The sequence below is a fragment of the Mustela nivalis genome, assembly GCF_964662115.1.
Source record: "Mustela nivalis genome assembly, chromosome: 5".
Classification (NCBI taxonomy): domain Eukaryota; kingdom Metazoa; phylum Chordata; class Mammalia; order Carnivora; family Mustelidae; genus Mustela; species Mustela nivalis.
The window spans coordinates 67,032,501-67,051,529 of NC_139024.1; the positions used below are offsets into that span (position 1 = coordinate 67,032,501).

The 19,029-nt window shown below is 35.9% G+C and overlaps 1 protein-coding gene across 4 annotated transcripts in view; it reads right to left on the reverse strand.

Moving 5' to 3' along the window:
- Positions 1 to 19,029, reverse strand: part of EYA4 (EYA transcriptional coactivator and phosphatase 4) — a 271,340-nt gene that overhangs the window by 120,776 nt on the left and 131,535 nt on the right. For all 4 annotated transcript variants that reach the window (XM_082730719.1, XM_082730717.1, XM_082730718.1 and 1 more), the window contains exon 3: positions 8,573 to 8,622. In XM_082730719.1, the coding sequence (XP_082586845.1) occupies positions 8,573 to 8,622 (50 nt within the window). The remainder of the gene's footprint in view (positions 1 to 8,572; positions 8,623 to 19,029) is intronic.

The window sequence follows — 19,029 nt, forward strand, 5'->3', positions numbered from 1 at the left end:
CTGCAAGAAAGGTTTTCAGCAAGGGGCGAAAAGAAAGAGTGCCTCTTTCTTTGAAATATGGCCTCCACTTGGCGTAAAGCTCTCTCACACGATCTCTTCTTTGTTGACTGAAGCTTGTAGATGTCAGACCTATGAAATCAAGCTCCAAGTCTCCGTGCAAGCAAAAGTGATAACCACTGAGTTATATGTGATGAGGGAAGGCTAGAAAGCAATAAAAGCTGGATTACGTAAAATGAAGGACTTGGGGAAGGGTCGATGGAGAAAACAGTCTTGGACAAAGCTAGAAAGTAGAGGGTACTTGTTGGGTTATCTGCTCAGCAGTCTTTTCTTGGAAGTTCTTCTCACCCCTGCTTCCTGTGCTCCCAGGGGTGGCTCCTGAAAGCCAAGTTTCTGCTTTGTGAACCCGTCCCACTAATGCCATTCCCTGCCCCAGAAATTTGGAGCTGAGATAAGGAAAAAGAGAGAGATTCTCGGCTAGAGGTTTCACCTACAGAAGTATAAATTATAAAATCAGAGGCAGTAACACGTGGGCATTTTCCTCCTACTGTGAGACCTTGGGAGAATATAAGCCCAATCAGTCGGTCTTCAGGTCTTCATCAGGAGGTAAGACATGAAAGTGGCCAAGCAGCCAGGACCTGTGTGAACAAGAAACGAGCAGGAAGGTGAGCCCTGCTCGCACATCTTACAAAATCTTTCAAATCCTTTCCTCTCAGGTTCCCTAAGACACCACATTCTAGTTTAATACTGAAACAATAAAGTGACAAATAAATAAGCAAAACTCCTCTTTTCTGCCTAAACTGCTTCATAGTGGCAGCTTCAACCAGTGAGTGCTAACAAAAACAAGCAAACAACAAAAAACAAAACATTAGAAATCCAAACCGGCAACATTTTGAGTTAATTTACCTATTTTCCAATCTCACTGACCATCTTCCCATATGAATCAAGTAGAACCACATGAGGTGACTATTAAAAAAAATCCCATCAGGGGCACCTGGGTGCTCAGATGGTTAAGTGACCGCCTTGGGCTCAGGTCATGATCCCAGAGATCTGGGATCTGAGCCCCTCATCTGCGAGGAGCCTGCTTCTTCCTTTTCCTCTGCCTAGTGCTACCTTTCTCTGTAAAATAAATAAATAAAATCTTTAAAAAAAAAAAAAAAGATCCCCATCGGTTTCAGTTTCTTGCACCCACTGGGGTTCTCTTTTCCCCATTTCTTCAAATCTTATCTATTCTCTGACATTCAGCCACAGCCCTAAGTCTTTCCTGCAAGCTGTCCCCAATGCTCCAGCCTCACAGTGCTCAGGGTCCAAGCTGCACTCCAGTGGCACTGTCTTTCAACTGTCTAGTGAAATGAGCTCCTCTGTAGAACTACCAAGCAAGTATTGCCCTAAAACGGCTGCTTTCAGGAAGCCACACAACACCCAAATCTTATTGGACTCTATGGTCTATATAGGGAATGAGGGAAGAAGGAAAAAAAATGAAAATCAGAGTACATATGTCACTGGTATATCTTCACCTTGAACATACTTTCCAAGATGTGTAGTAGAGTCACCTATTCTCACGCTGGTTTCCAACTGGAGGAAGAATACGAAATCGGACGACTAAATGAATAGCTAACAGATTGGCATAAGGGCAAGGGCAGTAGATAACTCATAGCCCAAAGAGTCCCTGGCCTCTTCCAGACAGCAAGTAGGTAAAAGCATGTGTGTCCTTATTTTTTACCTCATGCACATAATTCTATTTTTAAGATTATTTACTCATTCTTCTGTGTATATTCTAAATGTCTGCCGGATACTTTTTCTGATCAATGAACAGGGTAGCCCCATATGGAAAGTGTCATTAACAAAGGCTCATCTGACAGCCTGGCAGAACAGAAAGGCAAGATCTGTAAGGAGCCAAGGGAGCCGCTTGAAAATTCGTTGTATTAATTCAGAGGTAAGGTGAGGACAGCTTCAACTTTCACAGAGGCAGTGGGAAGGGCAGGATAAAGAGATTCCAAACGTAGCTGAGGACAATTAAATACGACTTGATGACCAACAGGACTTGGGAAAGGAAAGAGAGAAAGAGGTCAGAGATTACTCTCGAGACCTGACATAGGACACAGCTAAGAGAATTATCAGTGGAAAGAAAAGATCCTGGGGGAGGGAGTGTAGTCATCATATTTTTTTACAAGAGGAGTTTGAGACGGCAGGGTGAAATCCCTAATAAAATTGTATTAGGGATTTGTGGTTACATGAGCTGTCCCAGGAGAGATTACAAGCTAGATTTGTGTATCTGGAAGTTACCGTTCACTAAACTGGTATGTACTGAGGGACCTGGTACATGCTAGGCACTGTGCTCTCTACTCGTGATACAATAGGGACCAGAAAGAAGCAGATGCCACCCTCACCTCGTGGAGCTTACAGTGTAGTGAATGAAGCCAATGTTAAGCAAATGAGGTGCTTTTCAAGGAGCAACAAGGGGGCCCAGGCAGCCAGAGGACAGTGGGGCTAGACCACTGGGCTCACCAGGGAAGAGCAGAGATCCAAGGAGGGATGAACTGAAATGAAGTTGGTGAGCAAAGTGGGTGAGCAAATCAGGGTCGGGGAACACAGCACAAATGGGGAAGGAGCAGTCCAGCCTCTGTAGAAGGACAATGGCCTCTGTGAGTGCAGACCCTTTCACCAGGGGAGGCCTGACTGAAACCGAAGCTAGAGGAAGAGCAGTGCCTAGAGAATGCTACGCATTGTGGGCCACGGCAAGACCGGTGGACAGAGGGGCAGCGAGGTGGCCTCATCACTCAAACATCTCATTCTTGACTTGGACTCAGGTCATGATCTCAGGGTACGGAGATCAAACCCCACATAGGATCTCCTACTGAGCAGGGAGGCTGCGCTCTCTCTCCCTCTCCCCCTGAGAACATGCTCTCTCTAATAAGTAAATAAATAAATCTTTTTTTTTTTTAAGTTATAAACTGAAATTACATGTGAAAAACATGAAGTGGGAAGCAAGCAAAAAGATCAAGAGCCAAACCTAGGGATCTGAAGCCATAAAGCAAAAGCTAAAAACAAGTATGTGTTATTTGAATTAAGTACCAATGATGGGGGTGCCTGGGTGGCTCAGTGGGTTAAAGCCTCTGCCTTCAGCTCAGGTCATGATCTCAGGGTCCTGGAATCGAGCCCCACATCAGGCTCTCTGCTCAGCAGGGAGCCTGCTTCCCCCTCTCTTTCTGCCTGCTACTCTGCCTACTTGTGATCTCTGTCTGTCAAATAAATAAATAAATAAAATCTTAAAAAAATAAAAAGTACCAATGATGAGGCTCTTCTTCCCTTTAGCTACAGCCCATCCTTCTCCACTATTGGGTTTAAGATGTCTTGTTCAATTTTGAACACATAATAAGAAGCTATTCTGTGAGGACCAGTGTGTGTAAGGGCTTTACACATGTATTATTTTACTCTCATTTACTCATTTAATTTTGGAAGATAATTAAATTTGGAGAGGAAATACTTCCCAAAATTGACAAATACAGAGATAACACTGAGTTGTGTTGGCCAATAAAGATATGGCATCAGGAAGCCCCAGTGAACTATAGGGAAGGGCTGATCACAAACCTGTATGACAAGACACTTAGAAAACAACAATCTAAGTTTTGAGATTGATTTTTAAATCTTCAAGTAACACTAATTGATATCAGGGATTAGCAGATACCTCAGACAAACATCTGAGGAAACCAGCTCAATACTCTACCATGACCCAAAGGGTCAAGATATCCCAGATACTGAGGATACAATGAACAGCAACACGGAACACATTCTTCATTCTTGTTCAGAATCCCAGCTCTTTCCACACCTGTAGATCTGTCAACACATCAGAGAGGGCAAAGTGGATTCAGAAACTTCCGGAAAATGCTAGCCAAAATGATGAAGAGAACAGAGAGGCATCCTTATGAGGCCAGACTTTGAAGTGAGATAAAATGCTTACACAACTGGAAAGAAAAAGATGAAACTGGTAGGACTCAGGTGAACTAAACCATTTTATAATCTAGACTGGTTCCCAGATTGAGTTCTTTCTCTTCCATTCCTCAAACACGAGAATTAAATCACACTCTTAGAATATTTATCCATCATTTATCTTTTTCAGGGCAGGCTGAAAGAGGCAGTTTTAAACAACTAGAAGGAATGAATAATTACTTTGTATTGTGATTAGTAATTTTCTGGGTCTAGAATACTATAGTCTATAATATTTGCTAGTATGTAGCTAAGTCAGAGAAATGACTACATACGCATGGACTGGGACAGCTAGACTATGTTGCTGATAGAATCTGTTTATTGGTACTACATTCTGAAATTTGCAAGTTTAAGAACACGCAATCTGGTAGTAATGAATTTTCATGCTTTTAGAGACAGAATATTGGGCCAGATGGGCTTCTGATTTGACACAGTGAAATACAAATGTGCGTTTTCACAAAGGGGCCCTCACTTTTCACTGCTATGAAAAAATACCCCATTTAAATTTTTGATAGGAAATTCTGTATCAACAAACATTTCAAACTTCTGGAAGCATTATGATAATTATTTTACTAACAAATAAATATGTACAGCTTAATGCCTTAAATATTAACACTGTTAAATCATAATTGTTTACATAATATGAATCAGTGGCATTTTCAAAGGTTTTATACGGAGACCCTGAATACATCAAATTCCTGAGGCTCACTGAAATAGATATTACACTGAGATTCATTCTGGTGCTTCTTTAAAAGCTGGAGAGTCATTTCTCTTGATAACTTTAAAGTCACTATAGACTAGGGCAAGTCACAGCACACAACCAAGCCTTTGCTGGTTTCAGGAAACCCCATTTCTCAGCAAACAAAATTTCTCAACCTATGAAGCAGGGAAAAAATGTCCACCCTCACCATTACCCACCGAATCATTCTGTTTAACCTTCACATGGAAAAACCATCATCTTAGCTCATAGGTACTGTGAGTACTTCCCATATTTGAACACGCTTCCTTAGATTCCCCTACTATAATCTGCTGGTGCTTGGTACAGTGGCCAGACTGAGAGAAAAAGAACAGATCTATTTCCTAGAAGTCACTTCACACAGCCAATTTCACCAAAATATGTATTTCCAGAATTAACAGAAGAAGTAGGAAACAAAATTTCTGGATTTGAGTTTTATTTCCTTTCTGTGTTCTTGAGGTCTTCTTGGTGAAAATGCTGTATGAGTTTGTGACCCAAACAGGAAAAAAGTGAAGGGAAGCCAAATCCCACCAAATTGTTCAGGTTATCATGAGGACTATTTTGACATAGAGCCATATTTGCATACAGGATATTTGCTACAAATGCAATTACAGAATGAAATAAAAATTATTTCCTCACCTCTTATCAGAAAGAACTAAGAAGTAGTAAAGTTAAAAATATGTGAGACTTATAGAAATTTCTATTAGCTTCACTTTTCCATAATCTATTCATTATAGTATAGTTAAACAAGATACATGTATTTTCAGAGAAGACTCAAAAGAGGCACAAATCCATACAAATAAATTCACCATCTATACAGGGGAAAAATCAACATAAAATTGATATTTCCATTCATGTTTTGGGGCCGTCTATCTAGTAACAGACAATTTTAGGATAAGAGAAAATGTGTAAAAAATATGGATTTTAGTTTTCTCTCTTACCCATTTTATAGTCAATATTAGTTTTAGGAACAAAGGCCAACAATCCTATTACATGAATCACAACAGGAGGAAAGCAAAAATAAAGAAAAAAAAGTCAATTTTGCTATGAAGCACATTATATCCCTTGCCATATGACATCAAGTTCAATATAGTTTTAGGAATCTGAGAAAATATAGTCCCTAATCTCTGACTTCTAGTGTATACATATAATATTATTTCTAAGAAGACATTTTTACCTTCCTGACATAGGTTGCTAAAGTCTCTTTTTCCCAATCTACCAGTCACATCTGCAGCCCAAACATTTCTTTCCAAAAGAGGAATTAAAGCCAAGCAAGACAAAGAATTTGCTGATACACATATGTCACCCTAAGAATTTTCCTTACCAAGTCTCCACACCCAATTTAATTACTTCCCTACTGTAAAAACACTTTCCATCTACATTTATTCTAATCTTTTCAAATCCAAAACCAACACACTATAAAGCTAGCCAAATAAATGAATTATATTAGCTTTAGGTTCCAAGTGAGGCAGCACTTTATAAGGCCATGGGTCTCTAGCTTTCATGCATTTTATGCTGATGCAGTGTTTCATTTGGAGCTCTACTCTTTACTTTAGATTTGTTTAGAATAGAATTATCTAGCCCCAGGCTTTAAATCTCAAACTGAATCGATCAATCTCTTTCTCCTTTTTTCTCTATCCCAGGGCTCTCTCGCTTTCCCTCTCTCTCTTTCTCTCTCACACACAGGGGAAGGGAGGGAGGAAGGAAGGAGAGGGAGGGAAAGAGAATACAGGAAGGTGTGTGGTTACAATGAGCACCAAAGAATGTACCCATGTACATATATTGCTAAAGCAATGCTACCTGGTGTCTGTGTGTATGTGTGTGTTTAATAGGTGATAAAACTGAACCTCAGTATACGCATACAATAAATACTATTTTTGGCATTCTTGGATGCTTTGACTATTCAGTAAGTTATTGTATCATTTTTGTGTAAAATGATATTTTGCACAATGCAAATATTTTGTGCAAAATGATTTGTGCAAAATGATATTCCATCATTGCTTTAACTAAGTGCAAGTTTTAGCACTCTAATACCTACTAGCTAGGAGTCAACAGAGAAGCCAAGAATAGTCATGCCTTTATGTTACTGACACTTTCAGAGTGGGGAGACTGTCCCTTGCACCAGAAGTTAGAAGAGGAGACCAGCCAAGACCAGACCAACCATCTCTTGGTTTCCAGGAAATAAAGGCAGTTTTCAATTAATATATATATTATACATTATATATTAATATAAAAATATAGTCTATATTATAAAATAAAATATATTTTAAATAGTCTCTTAAAAATAACCACAGTTTACCTTAGAAACAAAATTATACTTTTAAGGTCATATAAGCTGGGATTTGCTAGATAAAAGAGAATGATCTAATTCTGGTTTAAATACACTGAGTTCAAAATTCTCTGTTTTTCCTCTAAGTTACTGATATCAATTGTGAACACAACCAGTTTGGTGGCTTTATGCTTGTTTAAAATTTATTTAAGCATAACACATGTCCAAAAATCCTGAGTGGACTTAAGGGAAAAATTTTTGATATAAAATATCAATAAGGATGATGATATTGCCTCTTAAAAAAAAAAACTAATCTTCAAGATCAGCTTTGCAAAAATTACCTAATTACTTAAATAACAAATCATAGGTAGGTCACTCAGAAAGGTCAGCAAAATGATTAGGAAGGAAATGCCCACAAGGATTAGAGTTTAGACCTTTCCTTCTCTCCATGCATCCTGGAATTACTCTGCTTTGTAGGAAAACCTTTAATGGTTCATCCATTTCCTAATGCTCTGATAAGCTACTTGTTTATATTTTGATATCCAATTATGAAGGACAAAGATCAAAATGTCAAAGAACAAATGTCAAAAAGTCTTGTATCATATTTGTATACTCTTGATGGTCCAAAAGAAAAGACCATTTACAATCATTTTAATATAAGATGTATAAGAATTAACTATAGGAAAATCATACTGCATAAAGTGAGAAAAGAGTTATTCAAACTGTCAATGCTGGCAAAAAATATATACTTGTTCTCCAAAAAAAATATATATGGTGGCCATAAACATTTCCCTTAGATGTTGTATTGCTGTATTACATCAAGAGAATCACTTCTTACATCCTACACTGGAGCAAGGAGGGAGGACAAAAAAAATAAGACCCATCTCACCATTAATTACAAATTTGTAATAAGCTAAGTTATAACATTAATATCATATCCTGGTTATGTTTATTATTGTAATGGTATTTATAATACTTCTTAAAATTCAAACCTGGATTTTGAAATAAAAATCTGTAGGCCTGAAAATATCTCTGGGGCATTCAATCTAAGTACAAAAAACGAAATGGCACGAAGTTCCTGTATGTGGTGGTCTGACCACCTTACTGGATCATTTCTACTTGCTCCAAATAACCCAAAAGAGAAGGTCAAGTCAATTTTGATTTTTCCAATTTGACAGCATTCTCAAAATCTAGCAATGTTTTATTAAAAAAAAAATAGAAATTCTATAGTTTTATGGTAAACAGAGATTTGAAAGTTACTCAGTTTCTAATCTTATAAGAAAAGATTAGAAAGCAAAATGTAGCTGAGCTCATAGAGTAAATGGAAAGGGAAGAAGCTTTCAAGTATTTCTAGAAGATGTCTATTATCATTCTTTAAAGCTGACTTCAATTGGAATCCTCTTTATTCATACTATGGCTAACAGTCCTGTAGCCAACATGACATGCAGTTTTCATGAAGAAAAAGTTCTTAAAGAACCTCAACGTTTCAAATCACGGTTGTATCTGGAGTATGACATCTTACTAGTTAGTTCTCCACAATTGCCATTTTCCTTAGTGGAGTCCCGGCCTCCATTTTACAGTACCTGGAATTCTGAGCTTCTGAAACGTCTGGGTCTGGGCACGTTTTCTTTACCTGTAAGAAAAGAGGCCTAGTTATTCTCATATGAAAACTTCCTCACTCAGGTTCACACACTTGATGAAGCAGATACAGCTCTGCTCACCGAGATCTCTAGAAAATAATCCCCACACTTCTCAGCGGCAGCATGCGGGGCTCAACAGCAGATTTCATTATCCCAAGATCGACGGCCACAGGCACTTCCCTAGACGCCATCAGTATGTAAAATGTTCGGCTGAAATGGCTTGGGACTAGCTTAACTAGGAACAAAGAAACCAAAGAACCAGGTTTCCCACTTAGGAACAAGAAAGCCATACTGTTCTCAATTCACGAAGAAATGTTTTTCCAATTGATACTGCTTCTGTCCCCTACCACAGTGCACAATAATAAACACCAGGTTCTGGGGGCAAAGCAGCGTGTGAGCTAAAACATTCACATATTAATTTTCATTTTCTCAATCCGGTGGCTGTATGCTTTATATATTTCTCAGCATATCAATTAAGTCTCAGCAGGGCTCACAGACTTCTCACATATATTTTGCAGACTGTATTTCCACTTAGTGGTTTTGGGCCCACAAAAGGTAAGGAATGAAAGTAACTTGTGCTTCTAGGACTTCTAGGACTAAACATTTCTGGACAACAGTGTGTGATACCTTCTCTGAAAGAAAGTAAAGCACTAATCTACTGTCTTTCGCAATTTAACTTCAAGAACAGATAACTTTATCTGATCACTATGGGCTAAATGGTATATGATACGCAGACTCAATTTTAAAAATTCCTTAGTTAATATGGAGCATGAACAATACACATTTACAAGTCCACTGTTAGACACTCTCAGTGTTAAAATCATGAGGGTCCATCTATGCAACCTACAGAATCCAAGGCATTTTAAATTCTAATGCGAAGCTTAGAGGTGAAAAATAAGTCTACTGGATATACACCCTGGGCACACAAATGACATCTCTTAAGAATAAGTTTTGAGGGGCACCTGGGTGGCTCAGTTGGTTAAGTGTCTGACTCTGGCTCAGGTCATGATCTCAGGGTCCTAGGATCAAGCCCTGTTATCAGGGTCCCGACTCAATGTAGAATCTGTCTGCTCCTCTCCCTCTGCCCCTTCACCCCCACCTCTGCTCATGCTCTCTCTCTCCCTTTCTAATAAATAAATAAAATCTTTAAAAAGAAAAAAGGAGTAAGTTTTGAATTTTAAGGATCTAGTATTGTCTTTCCAGCTCATAAAGTAATTCTCTCCTCCTCTGACTCAGAAGAACAATTAAAAAAACAAAACAAAAACTCCTATGCTTTCAAATACCTATGTGTTTTGCTTTAATTTCTAAGCCTAGACATTTTCATCATCTGGGAAATCAATTATTTTGCTTGATTAACCTCACTCTCTGTTGTATCCCGTGTATACATTTATACAATAGGAAAATAAAACTGATGAGCAAAGAGATTATCGTCCCTGTCTAATCATGGAGCAGCTTCTATGCTCTTAACATGGAATTCAGCACCATGAGATGAAGGGTGAAGAAATATCTTCAAGAGGAATTAGTTAAAAGAAAAAAAAGTTTAAAAAATGAATAATTTTCTTAAAATATAAACAAAATTTCTTACAAAACCCAAAAAAGTCATATGCCCACTAAAAATTGTCCAAAAAGAAAAAAAAAAAGCTATAAGGGTAGTATACTAAAACAAAACCTTTATTTCCCACCAGGTTATTTTATATGATTCATCACCAGAAACTACATGAACTGTCCAATGAATATGCAGAATCACCTCAAAGTCAATGTTACTTTCCTCAAGACTATGATGACTAGATTTTGGGATTGGCTGAAGAAGCCCCAGACCACACTTGCAAACTCCAAAGCAAGAGTCAGAACCAGATAAGCTTCCTGTGGCTTAAAAAACAAAGGATTAAAAAAAAAAAAACAAACAAAAAAACTCATGGCTTTTATAAAGCATCGTTCTTTAAATAATTAACCAGAAAGTTCTGATTATTTTAATTTAGCCTCAGAATAGTAATTTTGATGGCAAAGAACACATCCACTGATTACTCACTGTCTACTACCCACTGAGTCTCAGGTTCATAGTTCAAGCTATGATGAAAGACTGAAGTAGATATAGATATTCTTTATCCACATAAATTGCTAGAGCTATAAATTCGACAAAGTGATCTTTTTAAGGGTTTCACCCATTTATCCATGGTCCAATGAGGGAAAAATAACATTTGGAATACCATGACTGCTATAGGAAAGGTCGCACCGTGTTATGGACGCTTAGAGGAAAATCTAGCCCAGTCAAAGGACGATGGGGAGAGCAACAAAGGAAGTGACTTCTCAAATGAGTCTTTAAAAAGAGAAAGTCTTCAAAGACTAAATCTGGAGAAAAGTTATTTTAATATCATGGGATGTGCCAGAGGAATCCTATTATGAAGAAGACCTTACACATGACAAAGAATTCAGAATTTATCTTTGGGCACTTAAGACCATTGACGAGTTTTAATAGACAACCTCGGGAGAGATGATGTAGAAGATAGTGTAGAAGCGGGGCAAAGTGAAGGCTGTAGAGACTAATACAATAGGAGAGAGAGCTTCAGCTCCATAAGAGCAGAGATGGCATTGGTCTTGCCCATTATTATACCCCTAGCCTTGAGAAGAAGCTCACTGTTACGGTCTGAATGTTTGTGTCCTCCCAGAATGCATATGCTGGAATCCCAACCCCTGGAGATTATGAAGGGGGGCCTCTGGGAGGTGCTTAGGCCATCAGGCTGGAGCCTTTGTTAATGAGATTGATGCTTTTGTGAAAGATACCCCACAGGGCTCCCTACCCTACTCACATGACCACGCTAGTAGCACGATCTTGGACTTCCAGCATTCAGAACCACCAGAAATAAATTCCTGTTGTTTCTAAGCTGCCCAGTCTGTGGTGTTTTGATATGGCAGCTCAAAGGGACTCAGACACTCCCCAAATACGAGTTTAATAAGAGAAACACATTTCAAGCCATTGGTGAGAGATAGTGACAACCCAAAGTAAAACAAGAGCTATGAGGACAGAGGTGAGAAGATGTTTTTGACAGATACTTCTGAGACAACTGACGGAATATTATTACTGATTGAAGCAAAGTACCAAGATGAATATAACTTGATCTTCGAATCTGTCCTCGAAAAGAAGTTTTGATAATACCAAAGACCAAAAAAGATGTTAACTTATAACTTCTTTAAAATACTTCAGGGTACCTGGGTGGCTCAGTGGGTTAAGCCACTGCCTTCGGCTCAGGTCATGATCTCAGGGTCCTGGGATCGAGTCCCGCATCTCTGCTCAGCAGGGAGCCTGCTTCCTCCTCTCTCTCTGCCTGCCTCTCTGCCTACTTGTGATCTCTGTCTGTCAAATAAATAAATAAAATCTTAAAAATAAAATAAAATAAAATACTTTAAAACCTCCTGTCTTGTTTCTGAACTGATTGGGAAAAGTGAATGAATCATTAGGTAACTTATATGTTGATTGTGTCTTGATCATGGAACTAGAAGGCAAATGGATAGTTTAAATTTGAACACACCCTCCCATCTGAGAGATCAGCAACACCTCAGTAAATGTGGCTGCTGAAGTAGGTATGCTACTGGAGAATGAATATCCTCACAAAATATATAGAACCTTCTGTTTTCAGAGATCACCAATTAAGTTTTCAATTTGTTTTTGAAAAAAGTAGAAACAAGCAGGCAAAGAAGTGAGGAAGAATTTCATGCCCGTAATTTAAATCAAGGCCTAATTTTCATAAGACACACAAGTTGGTGAACAAACAATATGCCAAAAGGAAAAAGACAAAGAACATTAATAAATGCGTTTAATAGGCTGCACTAATGTGAAAATTTTACCCTACTTAACGTTATAAAAGTACAGGCAAAATCAAAGCAAAATAAAAAACAATTACAAGTCTATTTTAAGAAAATAACTATTCAGTATGTAATCCACATAAAAATATCAAAACACCAAATTTTTGGAATGAATGAATGAATGATAGCTAAAAGTTTTAAGTGTTTATTATATGCCAGGCATAATGCTTAGGTAGAAACTATTTTTTCCCAATTCATAGATGAGAATACTGAGAATCAGGAAGATTAATCTGGAGGCAAGTTGTGTAGGAAAATTCAATTCCAGATTTATAAAGGCATTCTAACCAGTACATTAAGAACCTAAAATTCGGGGCGACTGGGTGGCTCAGTGGGTTAAGCCGCTGCCTTCGGCTCAGGTCATGATCTCAGGGTCCTGAGATCGAGCCCCACATCAGGCTCTCTGCTCAGCAGAGAGCCTGTTTCCTCCTCTCTCTCTCTGCTGCCTCTCTGCCTGCTTATGATCTCTCTGTCAAATAAATAAATAAAATCTTAAAAAAAAAAAGAACCTAAAATTCATAAACACACTACTTACATGTTTAAAATGAAGATCAAAAATGTCTTATGCTTTATAAGTAGAATTTTTACTGCATCATAACAACAACAATTGCTGTCATTTATTAAGCAATTACTTTTTTCCACTCACTGTGTTGGACTATGTATATATGCAATCTCATTTAATCTATGAAGAAGGGTGTGATGGATGAAATCTTCCTTTTACAAAAGAGGAGACTAGAGCTCAACAAGGTTAAACAACTTGTCCAGTGTTCTACAGCTAGCACTAAAAGGGATGGATTTAGAATTGAATACTATGCATCAAACCTTTCTTTCTCTCTTGTGCTAGATGTGCTGTTTGCTATTAGCAGGTTTTTTAAAACTAAGAGTTGAAATTAACATCCCATGGAAAAATTTGTAAAGAACCTACTAGTTATTTCCTACAATACATCAACCATTAAAGGAATCTTTTAAATTGGGCTACTGAAGTACCCTGTCTTTATCAAGCACTGGTAACATTTAAAGTCCAAATAAGCAAAGTGAAATGGAGCTTTAAAGAAATTTTCCAAAAACCTCTAGCATCCAGTGCCCCTACCAACACCGCAACAACTGCAGAAAAGGTCCTGTGTGCTTCTATTGGTGTTTTACATCTGAGATATCAGAAGTGGCTAACTCAACAGCGCTTTAACTGAAAGCACTGGGGTGTACTAGGTACCATTCTGGGCATGGAGACGGACCAGAGCTGAGGAGTCCAGCAGAGTAACCTCTAACCACCTTTCACTATTTAGTGCAGCTAGTCTACACTGAGATATGCTGGAAGGGTAAAAGTTGCACAGGATTTCAAGGAGTTAATGTGAAAAAAATGTAAAGTATCTCAGTATTTTTTATATTGAGAAATGAAATATTTTAGAGATACTGGGTTTGTAAAATAATTTCCCCTGTTTCTTTTTATTTTTCTAAGGCAGCTACTAAAAAAACGGAAAATACATATGTGGCATGCACACTCTTTCTGTGGACAAAACTGACTCAGACCCACAAAAAACCTGCTTGTGTGGGTCATGCGTTCTAGGGGAGACAACATGTAATGAATCTGAGAACAGGTAAACAAAGAATATGTCAGTGGTAAGTCCCAAGAGAAAGCAGAATAAAAGGTAGAGAACACTGCTTCATAATATTACAATAGCTAGACAATTATAATACTAGCACCCTTCCAGTTTTTCAGGCTGTATGTATATAAGGAATGTAAACTGTACTTTTCAAATGAATTGTAAAGAATGTAGGATTTGGTATTGAGAGTCATCAACAGTTTCAATGTCTGCAAAATAAATGCAGAACATTTTATCTCTAGAATTTTTTCATTATGACTATTATATTCAAGAATAAAAAACACTTTCAAATTCTTCCTATTTTCTAACCACTTACACCCTTTGAGAAGCTTATAGTCTTCTCAGGAAAAACAGAATTAACTCATTTTAAAAAATTGCAAAGAAGAACAAATTTCTTTTATCCCATCTACCATTTTCTTAAAAAGCTGGAGCCAATTATCCCAATTATTTTCTACTTAATCTTGATGTTTATAAATCCTGAAACATTAAAGATAATAAAAAAAGGATGGAATAATAGATGATGACATTTTAAAAAGACCTCTTTTGTAACTTCATTTTGTTTTGAAATGAATTTTAATGATTGAGTCTCAGAATATACAATACAGTGATAATAAAGGATCAACTCTACAATTATAAATCCAAGATAAAAACTTCAGAGACGAAAGTCTGCTGATTCAATGAATAGCTCATTATACATATTTTTATGGATGGTGTGTTAGACGATCTTTATTTCTCCACTGAACTGTATAGGAAATATCATAAATTAGATTTCAATGAAGCATGTTTAAGGAAAAAAAAGGATAAAAAGATGCATAAAAATAAAATCTATTCTCCAAATTCAAATTTTATTATAGATTATTGTTTGGAAAAATCTTTGTAAATACAGAAAGTGATGCAGAGTTATTGTCAACAACAAAAATTTAGGTTGTCAACTATGGTTGTATTTCAAATGTGAATGAACTCCAAATATGACTTAATAAACAGTATTTATACAAATATCGTAACTGTCAGTGCCCAGTGTCTTATATCAGTGTATATGTTATAAAATGTATTTTATGACTGGATTGGATAAAGTTGTAAATAATTGCCCAATAAAGCAGAATAGGTATCTAACTTCAGTTACCTTTAGGTTCTGACTTAGTGAAAATAAGAGACTGCTTGAAATATCAATTGTTTTGACATTTCTCATATTTTCTAATACTTAGAAAATTGGTTATATCTGAACTGCAAATTATATAATGGAATGAAAAAGTATTTTCTTGTAATTATTCCAGCTGTATTCTAGGAATATAACTTATACTCTCATTAAATACATTTTAATTAGATTACCCTTTTAAAAACATTTAAATTTTTACAGTTGAACCAGCTGATACTTTTATGGGCTTCCTCAGATCATCTTGTTCTCAGGTTAGTAGAATTAAATACATATGAATTAAAATGGTTTTTTTTTTTATTTTACTTCAGAATGTATATAATAACATAACTAAGAAAATATAAAAGTTGAGCCAAAATAATAATAGTTGGAATGTTCAACAAAATACATAATTTTTACTATGGAGGCTTTTGCCAAAAATTATTCTAATACTTACTTGGAATAGTCAAATAGAATATGTGCATTTTATAAATATGCTATTTACAAGTGAACACTACTCCAAAACTTAGCATTGGATGCATACTTTAATGAGGTAATCTGTGATTATTTGTACAACCAAGATTATAATTTATGTTTAGAAGATCAGCATAGAATTGCTCTTCTGCTAGTAGTCCCATACAAATGAAACTTAGACACTATCTAAACTGGCTTCAACTGAAATGTCCTCACATTTCTCAACAAGACTTATTTTACATTTTTCTATATGTTACAATTCATTTCTTCACTTCTAAAAACTTAAGACATAAAAACATCTTTGGAACACAGAAGTTGTTATGTAAGTTTATAAAAATATATCACTGTTTTAATATGCCCACACAAACTGAGATGCTTCTTAAATAAAATAAAATAAAAATAAAATAAATAAATAACATAAAATAAAATGCCATTTTGCCAGATGGTGGTCAAAAAATTAAGTCTTAGGGACAGACTTCATAAAAATCTAATTTCTAATAAACTAAATCTACTTTTATAAGGTGTCACTCTTTCTTAGAAACAAAAACCCCGCGGTTCTAAAATGTGTACATTTCTAAAATCCTTCTCATGGAGTTCGGAACATTCCTTTACTCTTCCCTTTACTTAGCATATCTCTTTTCAAGCTCTTTAGCATTGCTTCCCCAAGCTTCTCCCCTGCAACACCAAGTATCATTTTCCCAAAGCCCAAAGCTTTTTATTTTCCCAAAGCTATTTATTTATTATCAAAGTGAAGGAACTCTACAACATAACTGGAAATCTTACATCCACTTCAGTTCATATATAAAATACATATATAAAATACAAAGATACAATTGAATGCTCTGTTTTTAACTGCAACACTAAACAAAATAATCATATCTACTAAGAACAATAGGGTTAGAGTGTTAATAAGTAAAACTCCACAACCAAAAACCTGAAGTAAAAATTATTCTACCCCTCTGGTATTGGACTGTCATGGGCAAGATCTTACTTGATTTCTGGTCTTGAAAGCAGGGGGCCTTCCAGGACCCAGGTTTGGGGGAGGGAAGTTATACAAAATCACCCACTGGGGAGGAATTATATTTTAAAAGTAAAAAATCCTATAGGCTATAACTCTTCATCAACTTCAACTGTCACAATAGCGTTTGCATTATTTGAGAGTTCATTGCAAGGTTGGATATATTTAAAATGCAACTTAGTAACAATGACTCAGGGAAGCAAAACGTAATTATATATGTACAGCATACAAGTATTAAATCAAATGTCAGACCTCATAAGCTTTTAGAATTTGGAAGCACATTCTCGCCTTAATTATGCCAGTGTTCTTTGTCACCTGCCATAAACTCCACATACACTGTATGAAATATCCAGGAAAATTTCAAACTCCTTCTAATGGTATGTTTTTTCATTATTACCCAACAGGGACTATATCAAAGGTAACATAGTACTTAAAATGCCACAAAAGGAACCATAAGATGCCTTAACGTATCATGTTACAGCACATATGAATGGGTTTTTTTTCCCCCTTCCAAGTTTGGAAGCAAGACTAGATTGTTCAACCATGATACTCTGTCTAAATATGATAGATAAGTCTTAAAAGGGTTTGGTTGTTTTTTCTTTTCTTTTTTTTTTTTTTTTCCCTCTCACAAATGTGTACTATAAACACCTAAGAGATATTTACCCATAGATCTTGGTCTCATTTATATATCATATTTACATGTTTCTCTGCAGTCCTGGATGTCACAAAGCAGATAGTATTAAAACAAGAAAAGAAAGTGGAATATTCAATTCTAAACCAAGAACTAGCACTTAAGGAGCATAATGTTAATTTGGTAGAAGCCGCTGTGTTAAATTTAAATTGCTGACTTTACTATATATTTCCTTTATGTACCAAGAAGTAATAATTCCACCTACATTAAATATAAACATCTTTTAGCCTTAGATTTCCCCCATTCAAGCGAAGATTTATGAATTCACACAAATAATGCTTTAAAAATAATCTTAAGAGTTGACCTTATTTTCCCTACATAGAGAAGTCTTGCTAATGTTTTTGGCAATGTCTTCTGTGTCTTTCTGGGGTTCCCCCCGCCTTTTTTTTAGATATTGGAATGTTTTGGCCACAAGGTTAAGAAAAACTTCCCCATTTATCATGACCTGCCACGCACAACAGGCCCCCAGACAACGCAGCCTTCTACCACTTAACAAATTCGGCTCATCTCAGCCATGAAACTTCAAAAGAATTTGGCCACAGGCATAGATTAGCTATCATTTGTTCTGCAGCATAAATATCAATCATTCTGTAACATACTCTAGTATACCAAACATCATTTGTCTAATAGGTATAACTGATAGCTAACCTTTTCAATTTGAATAATAATAATATAGAGATAATCTGGTTTATTAATATATAATTGTAGAGTTTATGTGTAATAATTTTAGTAAAAGCTTCTGTTAAAATCTCTTAGTTTGAACCAAATATGTAAACTCTAAATGATATATTCAATTAATATATAAAAACTCTCTTAATGTTTCCAAAGGTATCACAGTAACTTAAGGATAACTGAAAAATCCTTTGACTTTAAAAAATTGATGGAGAGAACATAAATAATAAAATGTTAAAGGCAATTTTAAATTGAATGGCATATATCTCTAGGTTAATCTGAAGATTCATTTACCTATAATGTACATATTTCTGGCACTTTTATATTGGCTTTTATAAAAGTAAACAAAGAGTTATAGTTCCAAATCCTGGAAATTTTAAATTCTTGATCTCCCATTAAAATGACAACTTTTTTAAAGAGAAAATCCCAGGGTGGTGCCATCAAGTTTTTTATTTTTTAACTGAACTATATATAAGAAGAAAAAATATATTTGTAGCATTATTCATTTTAATGATTTTTTTAAATAATTTTAACAACATTTTAAAACCTAACCTAACATTTAAAACCTAATGTAGTTTTATATTAAATCCATCTTGCAAAGCATTGTTATAAAAAGCTAATAAATCACCTTTCCTTAAGTTTTAATCCTAAAATGAAAATCCTCATTAGCAGAGTTAATAAAACACAGACTGTGACATAATTTACACATGAAAAAAAATTATAAGATTGCTGTCTGAGATTTTCTATCAAATTAAATTAACATTTTGAATTACAGTTTCACGTGAAACATTTCACACATACAAATATATGATAAGAAGAAATATTCCTATTAACTGTGCAAGTTCAAGTAAAAACTAAGCAATTTATTTTAAGCCTTTTTGAAATATAGAAGTTGATTCCTTACATGGAAGTAAGAATTTAGTCATGTAATCTCACAATTTTTCTGACCCTAAA